This window comes from Belonocnema kinseyi, chromosome 6, assembly GCF_010883055.1.
Source record: "Belonocnema kinseyi isolate 2016_QV_RU_SX_M_011 chromosome 6, B_treatae_v1, whole genome shotgun sequence".
Classification (NCBI taxonomy): Eukaryota; Metazoa; Arthropoda; class Insecta; order Hymenoptera; family Cynipidae; genus Belonocnema; species Belonocnema kinseyi.
Window position 1 is genome coordinate 126,188,162 of NC_046662.1, and position 13,412 is coordinate 126,201,573.

General features: G+C 31.2%; 1 protein-coding gene across 1 annotated transcript in view; it reads right to left on the minus strand.

The window, feature by feature from the left end:
• Positions 1–13,412, minus strand: part of LOC117174188 — a 1,286,801-nt gene that overhangs the window by 650,993 nt on the left and 622,396 nt on the right. Inside the window, exon 7 of the mRNA XM_033363042.1 lies at positions 2,717–2,820. Coding sequence (XP_033218933.1) covers positions 2,717–2,820 — 104 coding nt within the window. The remainder of the gene's footprint in view (positions 1–2,716; positions 2,821–13,412) is intronic.

A 13,412-nucleotide genomic window follows, 5' to 3' on the forward strand; every position in this document is an offset into this window, starting at 1 on the left:
GTCTCCCGTCCCGATTTACTTTGAATATTTCTGTAAATTCTGATTTGTTTAATGGTTTGAATAAATTATTCATTGTTAGTGAATCACGCCTCATTCACTTAATCTTTAAATAATACCTAATATCCTTCACTTCCCATATGAGAACACTACAGACATTTTTACGTTTCGTATGTTATATAAAAAAGGTGAGAAAATGATGCAGCAAATTACAAACCTATTCAAAGCGTTAAAAGGCAAAGTTTTTTTCCCTTTTACAGATTTTAAAGTTGCCTTTTCCGCGGTAAAATACAACATTCATTGGAGAAACCTTTTGAAAAAGGGTGTTAGTAGATGTGACACAAGGCGCATTGTAAGGTGAGGTGACAAGCCCATTATTTTTGGCGTTGCTCATTGTAGATTAAACAAATTTCTTGAGAGCGAAAGAAGCCAGGGATATCCCTATTGATCATTTCGTAGATATATTAATAATCGCGTATGTGGAAGACTAGCCAGTTGAAAGTCCTGAAGGACCTTATCTGATTTATGAGATGTACAGACTTGAACCAGTTTCAGCTAGATTTTTATAGAGTAATCTGATGCTTGTTTATATTTCACACCATTAGGGATAACAGATCAAGCCTTAAAATGGCTTTTGTAAAAATAACAAAAGTTTTTCTGTGTAAATGCCAATGTCTACTTTATACCTTGAACTCCGTAAGTGGAGCTCACCGACTTGTCCAAACATTTCCCAGAAACGAGTAGAAAAGTTGGGACTTAATATTCGCCATCTGCTAAGGATTACTGGAGGATTGTTGAAGCTAAGAATAAATGGACAACATATTTAAATTTTCCAACCCAAGAACACAATTATTGCAGGTAAATGATAAATATATAGATTTAAACAAATAAATTATAGCGCAACAAATAAATACCATGAAGATAAATAATGCAGTTAATTTGTCAAATGTAAAGTCAGTTAGTAATCATCCTTGTGGGCTTTATGGTGAACTCAGAATAATGTGATTTCTAACTGCAAGGGTCGAAGAGGTTGTCGCCTTTTAAAGACCAAAATATGAATGTTTCAGGTAGATTTAAAAAAAAGCCATACTATACATTCACAAAAGCTGTCTTAAGTATGTATTTCTATTCACAAGGGCATGTTAACGTCAGTCTTCGTTCGGTAATTGTCAAGGTGGGGATGGGGGAGTTGATTCAAAGCCAAAGTCAGATTGTGTGCGTTCAGTACACTTCGCATGTCCACGGAAAGCACACATGTGCACTAAGTGTTCATAATCATTTACGGACGTGATATAGAACGTGCACTCAGAAAAATGTTTGCTTGCATCAAACAACAAATTTTATATTAATATATTAATTAATATAATATTAATTATATTAATATTAATTAATATATATTAATTGAAAAATGAACGCAATATCTCTAGTTTAGGAACTACCTGAAGTTTAGGGTTATTACCGTCGATATAATTGAAGATTTCAGATGTGAGTAAGCCTTTTTCAATGCTAACCTCCTTTCTTTATAATTATGATTTATGAAATCAATCATTTTCTTTTATATTATAATTATCAGTGTGTACTTAAAAGCAGGAACACTTATATATACATTTAATTCAAATGTCTAACTCTGGTTCATTTCTCATTCTAATTTATGATTGTTCAATACAGAAATGTGAAGCACATAGTTAAAAATTAACCAGAATTAAGCATTCTTGTTGAATAAGTGTTTTTGCTTTTACATATACAATGATATTTATGATTAACAATAAACATATTATCGAGATCATACATTATTTTTATAAAGAATGCTCAATTTTGAGGTTAAGCGTAAAAAGAAGATTTACGTCACTTTAAAACAATTTTTAATTAATTAAAAAAATATATATTCAATGTTAACAATAACTTTACTTATTTTAAACCAGATATTTACTTAAACAAACCGAAACATTCATTTAAACCAAACAAATAAGGACAAGCAAAAAATTTATTTAAATCAAACAAACATTTGTTTGACCCATATTAAAGAAATAATTTGCTTGATTCAAAACAAATTTGTTTGATTTAAACAAAGACTTTCCTCAGTGTGCAGCATTGTTTACCACCGGCGTACTCGTAGATCATTCGTGGATATATTGACCAGAAACATTATTACGAGCTTATCTTTCTAAAGAACTGATACTCAACATTTCTCTCTGATTATAACATCAAAAGCTGTATTTTTGTATATTGAACGCAAATTATTTATATTGTCAAATTCTGTTGATCTTAATTCCTCTTGTCTTCAATATTAATGTACTGAAATTATTTCTTGTATGATTTTATGTAGTTACATCAAATTAGGAAAAGATTGATTATAAGCTTTGTATGATTTTAACTTTTTACTATGAACTTTGCGTTAATGTTGTTTTAAATTATTTTTTCGGGTTAAGTTCTTTTAATACATTGACAAATTTCAACCTTGACAATATTGGATTTCGACTTTTATTTGATGGAATTTGATTTAAAAATTTCTACAGGGGCGCTAAATATCGTAAAAAATATTCCTGATTGATTAATTTATTGGATGGAGGCGAGATAAATATTTAGTTTTATGTCAGGTTTGCGAATTTTCGCTTCGAAATACGTTGTTGGGTTTTCAAATTAGGTCATGTTCTAACATTTCGTTTTATTTTACATTAGAATTAGCAATGCTTCGAAAAGTATTCGAATGTCTAATTACCTGAGTTGAAATGTTTTGATTCCACTTCCGTCCAGCTGAATGAAGGTATTGCTCTGCGCGAACATGAAGGTCTTCTCATAACCAGACTCCATGAATGTTAATTCCTTTAAGAAATATTTAAAGAATGGATTAGCATCAATTCAGGCAAATAACGCACCTATTTATCGGTTTACATTAATATTCATATGGGATACCTTTTTATCAATTTATTGCGTCACTTTAGTTCAAAATAATGAGGATTTAAATAATTTCTCGGTTTGGCTGTTGTGCCCTGATACCGTCCAGACCACCGACATGTAAAAATGAACTCGAAACGTTATGGGAAAAAGTGTAATAGTGCATCAGAGAGAGAAAGAGCAGTTTCCTCGGCAGGTCATTTGATCTCTTTCTAGCATAATTTCTCGAATAAATTAGCTTAAATTAGCTTAAAAGTATGTATCTGTATTATAACTGATAGTTTTTATAAACTGCAAACAGACCTGTGCTTTTCCGTACACCAGCAGCTGAAAAAGTGGCGACCCGTTATCATCACCAGTTGGTGTTATTAACATTCTTTGCGTTATGTATTCGTGTGTATACGAATCCTTCATATGTACATCGACATACTGTATATTGCGTGACTTGGAAAGTGTTTTTTGGTGTTTTGGAGAACAGTGTTTCATATAATTTTTATAAAAAACAGTATATAAAGTAAGGTAAAAACTGGTGAATATTTGCTTAGTTTGTCAGCGTCGAAATGACGATCACACAGACATACTTTCACAGATAAGTAAAAGACCCAATGTCTAACTTCAAAATACTAAACTGATGACTATAAAATACAAATGATGTTTTCATATTACATGAAATTTAAGAGCTTTGTTTTAATTTGGTTTTATGTCAGATATCCACTAAAAGACAAAAAAGTTTGACAAATGACTAAAAAAATAAAAAATGTCCGAAAATTGTGACGTAAATGTTTTTAGTATTTTCAGTGGTATAGTCCTAAAAAATAGGTGGCCTAGCGGTACATTTATAGAAACTTATGAATACAAACACACACGCACATACACATGAATCTGGAATATAAATAAGATTAGAATAAAACATGAATTTCTAATTTCTTATTAGTCTTCTCTTTTAATTCATGTACTTAAAATTAAGATATCTAAGAAAATGTATTGCATAATTTGAGATCCGAATACTGACAAATGTATAAACGTAGCCAAGATTAGTCAAAACATGTTCATTACGGTGGTCCTTATCTACTCTTGATGGCTTTTTTCTATAGAATTTCTTTTGTCTCACTCTCCCACCCCATATTTTCTTGCAATCACTTAAAAAATTATCACTACCAAATTTGAGCGAAATCGGTGAATATTAACTCGTGGCCCAAAGCACTCAATGTTTTTTATGCAATTAACATAGGGAAAAAGACCGTAACTTTTCCAATGCGGTTAATATTTTTATAATTGATCGGAATCCTTTGGATCTGTATAATAATGATTTTTAGATTCTATTAAAAAAATATATATGCATGAAATTTTTTTTCTTCAAAATTTACAAAATGGCGGATACCTAAATTTAAACAAAAATTACAATTTCTACAAGTAATAACAAAATTTTGTAAAATTATTAAACGATGCATATTTATTTATGTGCATCTTGTAAGAATTTGACAAAATTTTTTTTAATAATTGTGGAAATTGTAATTTTGGTTTAAAGTTATGGATCCGCCATGTTGTAAATTTTCAAAATAAATTTTTTTTGTGTGGATATATTTTTTCATCATATTCTAAAGATGTAAATTGTACTGAACCGAAAAATTCCGGTGAAATATAAAAAAAAATTAACAGCATTTCAAATTTTAGGTTACTTTTCCCTATGCTAATTACATGAGAAACTTTGACTGTTTTAGGCCACATGTTAATATTAACCGATTCTGTGAAAAATCGTGGCAATTTGCAAGCAATTTTGTTGTTACTCAAGTAAAACTGTTCAAATTTTAAACTTCTTTAAACAATTTGCATATTTTAGGAATCAAAATAAATGATAGATTTCAAATATCTGATTCTGCGATCACAAATTTATAAATTAATTATTTTTTGAAGTTTCACATTTGTACCTGCTTACTTGCAAAAGTCTTTTACTAATGGTTCACCTACCATTGTTCAATAGAGTGTAGACCATTGTCACGTTTATTACAAGTGACTCTGAGACTCTGAGAGAGATAAATTTACGATCTGGGAAATCCATTAACAGTTTATTTTGTTTCGGAAACTTTTAAAAATTACTCTTCACACTCCTTCTCTTGCCATATATTGATCTTTATGTTGCTTTGTTGTGTTAAAGTTGGGTTTTATTCTGTCTTAAAATTAAATTATTAATATTGTGCAAATGAGTCTGTTAATACAAACTAGAAAAACTTTTGCATACCTCATCTAAATAACCATATCTCCAATCAAGCAGAGCCGATTTTTCGATAAAATGTTTATATTTTGTGTAATAATCGAAAACGTACGGAACAATAGAGAAAAATAGCAGTGACACTCAGTGATAGCTCTACATGCATGTCCACAGCAAGCCTGCTCACCCTCGTTAAACTCAAGTTTGATGACCCCGCAGGGTGATGAATGACACGGAACGAATGAATGCCGGGCATTGTTATGAGATTTCGGCCAGTTAGAAAAAGTGACATTATGAAATCATTCATTATTTTAATTTTCAATAACAGAATTAATTTATTTATACAATTACAATTAACTAAAAAAAAGATTCATAAAAATCGGTTAATATTGGCAGTAATAACGTGGTAGTTTGTTAAAAAAAAGAGTATTCTGTTTTGAATTTTAAGGGTGCGCGTTTAAATATTTTTTACTTATTTTTCACATGCGTTATCTAAATTCTCATATTTTGAAGCACACAGAGCCGATTTTGTAATAAAATTATTAAATTATAGATTATAATCTAGATTATACGGGCCGAAAATGCATATACAGCTAACACTCCTTGTTACTACTACTGTTCTTCCTATTTTCACTATTAAACCAAATATAAACATTTTATCGAAAAAATAGCTCTGCTTGCTTTAAGATGTGTTTATTCAGATGAGGTATGCATAAAATTAGACAAAAACATTCAACCGTGCTATCTTGTTGTCAAAGAATATATGAATTTGTTTTTGTTGATTTTGCAATATCCAATTTATAATGAAACTTAATTTGTTTTAAATATTATTTTGAATTATATAAAAATAAAAAATTATTTGATTATTTCTGTATACACCTAATTCTTTATAATATTATTTTCCCGCTACTCTCCTTGAAAAATTTTTAGTGAATGCCAAGGTCGAACTCGGGAAAATGCCAAATACAATTGTCCAAGATTAAATGCATCTTTACGAAGATCTAACAGATAGTATCGAAAGTTTGTCCTTCTTAATACAATGTAATACTATGTATACAGACAATGTCCCCTGTCTTATCACCTGTTAAAATGCGAGATCTTAGAAGATTATTTGCAAGTTCGATTATTTTCAAACGTGTACCATTACATTGACCTTCGTTAATAGAAATAGTACGAATTAGCATAACAATACAATTGTTTCTTAATCGTAATTCACGATGAGGAAGGGTCGGTGGATTCAATGTGTTCAAGTATCCTGGGAGTATTGCATTATTTATATCTCCATTATCAAAATTTTCAACACTATTTACACTTGTACAAATTCGTTCTGTGGTTTTTTTTCCAATAGCTCCACGACTCTGTAATTTATTTCTTCAACGTCAACATTTCGTGCTGATAATAGAGTTGTCTTTGCAAATCTCCAAATATTTGATCCTTAATAAGTTTAGTAAACATTGTCTGTACTATGTCGTCGATTCTAGTAGCTACACATTTTTGTAGAGCTATTAAGTAATTTTTATTGTCTTTTAAAGTACCATCTACATAGGCAATAAATACTTTTCGAATTATGCTTCGTGTGGTAAAGTACTCATATTTTCTGTTAGTGAAAATACAGAGACACGTTTTCAAAGTGAACTAAATTTAATGGATAAATTTACTAATTTCCTGCGAGTTGCATGATTTTTCACAGGCAGTAATTGCCTAAAATCTTCGCGAGGAATTATAATTTTTCCACCAAGTGGTGAATCAACATTCATGAAGTCACGTAATGTTCGATCTACTAATTCCAAAGCATACCTTGGCGCCATTGGAGCTTCGTCCCAAATAAAAATATCTACTTCTCGTAAGTATTGAGCAGCTTTAGATTGAGTTTTTATAGGGGAGACGGAATCAAAAAATAAAGGAACTGGCATACCGAAAGTTTTATGTACAGTCTTTCCTTGTGGAAGTAATATTGCTGCAATACATGTAAATTCCATCGTACATATATTTTTTCCCTTGCCTTTCAACAAATTATATGTAGTTGTATAAACGTAGGTCTTTCCTGAGCCACCAGGTCAATCAATATAAAAACATGATGTAAAAGACCTATCTTCATTCGGCAATGCAACATTAAGAATTGTGTCTACAATATCTTTTCCTTTTCCATTTCACTTATGGTACTGAGTCTGACCGAGTTCTTAATGCTGACTCAGCGATACCTCGTCATCGTGAATCTTAACATCGTTCCGAAATTTAATTATTTTTGGCATCGTTGAGAAGCTACTTATATCGGATCTTTCGCCAGAAAGATAGGTATTTATCTGAATATACGATCTTATGTATGTTTCTGGTATATTATAGTTTCTCTGAAAGTCTTGGGACATAGCATATTTAAATTTATCCCATAGTTCCTCAGGGTTGATAGGTTGACAGTATATCAAAATACGCACAAATAAACGTCTTAATTGTTGGGGCATCATCCAAACCTCACCTTCTGCCATAGCACGGTCCTACTCTGCATCATCTTGGATGAGACCTAATGCTAAACATGTTCTTTGAAAAGTATCATTAGTTTGTTTATGAAAAGTTCTGAGATCTTGGAAACTTCTAGCCCCTTTGATTGTTATTAATAATAGTCTCAGATAGAATAGTTCTATTGTAGTCGGACTAACAGAGTACATCCGTCCAATAACGTTAAATTTTGTTTTTGCCAAATTGATCATTTTGATCCACTATGTTTTTTAAATACGTAGTAAGATGGAATTTCAGAATACGTATATCGTTTGGCATCAGTATCACGTCCATTTAAATCAAAATAATTGATTAGCATAGTTTCTTTTTTCAATGCGTTTCTTATAGCATCCTTACTTTCAGCATCGTCAATAGTAACACTTTTCTGATTAGGCAATATACTGGCAACCTAATAACAGCATGACTTTTGTTTTGCAACAATTTACCGTATATACGGTCACATTCTTTAACAGAACTCACGTATCGAGTATCTATGCAATTTTTTATTTCATAATAACTAACATTTTCGCTGTTCTTGGAATCAGTAACTACGACGGAAGCAGCATCATGTCCTTGTAGATATATTTGTATAAATATTTGATTGACTTTATTCTAGAAAATACTTCCACATCAATATTCAAGTTAAAGAACTTTAATAATCTAACATTGTAAGGTACTACAAATTGTCAGTCGTGCCTCCACTTTGGTCATTATATGTAAGTATCGTTATCTGTTCTACGATAAGTAGGATATCCGTTTTCATCCATTCTTGTCTCATCTTGAAACTTTTTTGGAAAATGCTTAGTACATTTACTTTTATAATCCTTACACCTATCTCCACCGAAACCGTGAATCATGTTTTTCATAACAATGTTATGAAGTTCATGATCTGTATCTGGATTTGGAATTTCTGCCGAAATATATTCATCTACAATATCAGGAGCAGTTATTTTATTATTTTGCTACAACGTTAATAACAAATGAACATGATGTAATCAACGTTTTTGATACTCAACAACATAAACGTATGCTAGTACTTCGCCGAAGAATTGTTGTTTTACTGTAATGTTGATTAATTCATCTTTCTTTGTATTAAAAACTCGTGAAACAATGTCTGGTCGATCAGATGCTGTCTGACCATGACCATGTAATGAATTATCTTTCACTTCAGCACACTTTAGGTTACATGTCATAGTTAAAAACAAATCTGTCTTACCGAATTTTCTTACAATTGCCATTGCGTCTTGATAGTGCTGAAGCATATTACGGGGAGATCCTGAGAATGATGATGGGAGGATGATCATCTTCCAACAGTAGTATGTAAATCGTTTTATCTTTGTTGTAAATGATCAACTAATCCCTGATAAGTATCAGCGCGAAATGTTTTTTGATTCAATCTGCATTAATTCATCTTATCCTTTTCGATTTTCACATATTTATTGACAACCCACTGTTGAAATAATCGTCCAACCATAAAAAATACATTATTATTTCTAGTTGCCATTCTATATTTAATGTATGCAGATCGTGAGACTTAGCCTCGTATATCAACACATGGTATGCTGCTATTCCAACCTTGTGTGCCACAAGGATAAAATAATGGGAAAATCCAAGGTTCAACGTTCGGATCCATAGGGCTGACAAATTGTAGGAAAAAATTATTAGAACAATTTTTTTTAAAATTGCACAAATTTGGGACCAGACAAACATTTGAACTTGCTTCACATGTAATTTAAAGAATTTTAAATTCGATATCGCGTTTCGTCTGAACGTAATTTGTGTTTGAAACAAATGTAAAAGAAATTTTTGTAGCTTACGGTCACATGGCCTCAATATTCGCAATTTTTGAGCCCTATTGAAGTTAATTCTTACATAAGGTATGCTTACATATTTAGTCGTCCTTAAGATCAGTAGTCTCTATGTTCTCGTCTAAATGGTAAGTGTGTAATAAAATTTGTCATTATTACAATGGTTATAACAACATTAGAAAAGTTCTATAGGAATAAAACATAAATTGCTTTAGTATAAAATAATTGAACCGCTGGCGACCAAAAGGGGACACGGCCGGATTCAACCTGAGAAGTATTGTCCTGAGTGTCAATTTTAAAAATCTTTCTAATTTCAATTTTAAAGACTCATACTTGTACAGAATTTCAAGGCGCATCTTTTTTTCTCTTGAAAAAATTTATAGGTTTTGTAGTTTTTGAGATAAATGGTGAAAAGTGGATTTTTTGAAAACGAAAAATTCCAATCTTTTTTCACTTCAACTCGCGCTTATTTAGCCAATTTTCATCATTCCCCAATTTCCCCAAAACAAAGTACGTGTTTAAGTCTTCTGAAACTATCTGAGAAAGAAAAACAAGAATATTGAAATAAACAAAAATGTTATTAATTTTTTTTGAGGCAATGCAAAAGTCATGAATTTTAACCTTCAAGCGCCTCATTTAGCGAACGAATTTTAAGCTACGGAAAGCTTTCAGTGAGAAAGTTGTTCATTAGGGTTCAAAGAAGTTTTCTGGAAAGTTTTACATCAATTGGATTAACAGTTCAAAAATTATGAATGTTTTAAAATCCAAGCGGTAATCTTGACGCTGCCCAAAAACGTGCCTGACCGGCTACGTACGCGCTGCGTAACAATATTTTATTAGAAACTACTTTTAGTCATTTTCGTCACTCTCTTCAGTTTCTTCGCCATCTGGATTCTGAGTTTGTACTTTTAAAAAATATGATTCGAAAAATTCTTTTCCTTTAGCGCTTAAATACTGGAAGAGACTTTTTACATCCTTTATTTTGGCAGCTTTTAATCCAATTCGGGGCGGAGGACTTTTCGAAAGATTTTCTAGTTTAAGCGTACGTTTAAAGAAAAAAGTGGTTGGATTTTTCAACTCATAGTTGTCAAAAACATCCACTTTTCCATCAGGAAAAACATGCTAAACGAAAGCTTTGCTGATTTGGAAATTTTTTAGTTTTCCCATTTTGCCTTTGAAACATTTTTCAAAATCCTGCAGAAGATCTTCACACTTCTCGACCATTGTGAATGAAGGTGAACGAGCATTGCGAATCATTTCTACATATTCAGCTTCAGTTTTAATTCGTTCTAATTTTTTCAGCTTTAGCGAATATGTGCCAAAATTCCTATCGCACTGACAATAGGAATGACCTCGAACTGGAAACACATATTTATACTCGCTTTGCAAATAAATGGACGATAAAACCAAAAAATGAAACACTGTGTAGTTCTTATTTTGTCCCGGCCATGAGTCTGAAAATAATGTTATGCTGTTGAACTTGTCTTTAGCAAATTCTTTTAATACCGCGTATTTGATAAAACTGCAAACAGAGTTAGCACCCTTATTTACATTTCCCTCAAGAATAGGGAACATGTAACTCTGGTTCGTAGTCTGTACATGTACGTTAAATAGAAAAGGCCATGCTAAACGTAGGTAAACCTGCGCGGACACGGGTATTTTTGGTAATGGCAAATTCTGTGCAAAATAAAACTCACAGCATAGACTATTATTTTCAGAGAGTATTTGCTTTTTTAACTTCAAATAAATTTCAGCATTGTTTTTGTGATTAATTACTTCTTCGTTTACCTCTCCATTTGTCTCGTTTTTGTAGCAAGTATTGCACACGTCAGATCTAGGTAATTAAAACTGAAGCCAACATTTCGGTTGAAATACTTAAAATAAACGGTTTGACTTATTGTCAATTTAGCCCCCGTTTTTTCTTTATAATATTTTCTGAATTATTTGTAAAATTCTACAAGATTTAATGAAGGATTATCAAAATATTTTAGGTTGGTAGAATTTCGTTTGTAATGTGAACTGTGATGTGGAATTGATTCGCAATGCTCTTCAATCATTTTTTTTTAATTTTCTGTTAATTTAAGACAACTTTCGCGTACTCCACCTGCCAATTTTTTGAAAGGCTGCTTATTTAAAATCTTTTTTTGAACATTTTCAACTCTTCTTTTGCCCAAACATAAAAAAGCACAAAAAATTTCTTACAAATCGGAACATTTTCTTCGTCAGTAGGAAATAAATATATCAAATGAATTAACCGTCCTAGTTTTTCAACTGCATTCGTTTGGATAGGATGCTTGCATTTTAACAATCCTCTGAGAAACACATTTTGTTCATTATAGTTCCCGAGATTCCAAAAATTTGTATGTACTTTTTCTTGTTGCACATTTGAAAACTTTTGGTAACATTTTTCTCCACAGCAGGATTCAATATGTTTGAAAGATCTCTCTGGGATTAGAATATCTTTAGCAATACCGTCTTTTTTAGTTTTAGACTTTGTAATGTATTCTTTTCCCTAAAGAAATAGCAAATAATTCTAGTAACTTCGTCATTAAAAATTTAATATAATTACTTTAGACTATTTGCATATTATATATAGTTCAATAAAAGAATTATTTAAAAAATCAAGAATAAAAAAAGTCATAAAATATTAAATTTATGATTAAAATTTATTGAAAAATTGTATTGACGGTTTCCAATCGTACCTGATTTCTGCAACATTTTTTCTTATTTTTAATCCACGAATCTTCATTTCTAGTTCTTTTTCTACCTTTTTTAATTTTAATATCTTTTTCTTTTTAATTAATATTCTCAAAAATGTCTTAAAAATCTCAATAATCTCAAAAAAATGCTTTTCCAACTATTATAAGAAACAATCACTTCGCTGATTCTATGCTTTATTTGTAGAATTGCATAGAAAATGACAAAAAAAGTTGTTGTTGTGCATTTGGTTTGGTAAGATTGACTTGACCTTCACGTCGTTCCTGCAGCCCGTACGTAGCCGGCCAGGCACGTTTTTGGGCAGCGTCAAGATTACCGCTTGGATTTTAAAACATTCATAATTTTTGAACTATTAATCCAATTGATCTAAAACTTTCCAGAAAACTTCTTTGAACCTTAATGAACAACTTTCTCATTGAAAGCTTTCCGTAGCTTAAAATTCGTTCGCTAAACGAGGCGCTTGAAGGTTAAAATTCATGATTTTCGCATTGCCTCAAAAAAAAAATTAATAACTTTTTTTTATTACAGTATTCTCGTTTTTCTTTCTCAGATAGTTTCAGAAGACTTAAACACGTACTTTGTATTGGGAAAATCAGGAAATGATGAAAATTGGCTAAATTAGCGCGAGTTGAAGTGAAAAAAGATTGGAATTTTTCGTTTTCAGAAAATCCACTTTTTACCAATTATCTCAAAACTACAAAACATATAAATTTTTGCAAAAGGAAAAAAAGATGCGCCTTGAAATTCTCTACAAGTATCAGTCTTTAAAATTGAAATTATAAAGATTTTTAAAATTGACACTCAGGACAATACTTCTCAGGCTGAATCCGGTCGTGTCCCATTTTGGTCGCCAGAGGTTCAATTGTAACATCATTTGGTATCAAGATAAGTAGTTTTACGAACGATAAAGTATGTAAGTATATCTCTTATCACTTTTAATAACATAAAGTAGATTAAGAAACTGCGATGCTAATTAATTATAACACGTGTGGCAAAATGAAGAAAAGAAAAAATATTATTGAATAAGATGCACATGGATCAAGCTTCATGTGTGGATGATCCGAAACAGCGCGCGCAAATAGATGAATTTTTAACGAAAAACGGTTACATTATCAGTTTAAAACATAAATTTACGAACAAGAATTTTTTAGCAAAATAATTTAATTTCCAACAAAATACATAAACTTTTAACTATTGTACAGTCTGTCAAGTTAAAGCGTGGGTGGCTTTACTCGCAGTCGGTAAGGTGTATCGACATGATTTTGGTGTCAAAATATTAAGAAGAGCTCCCT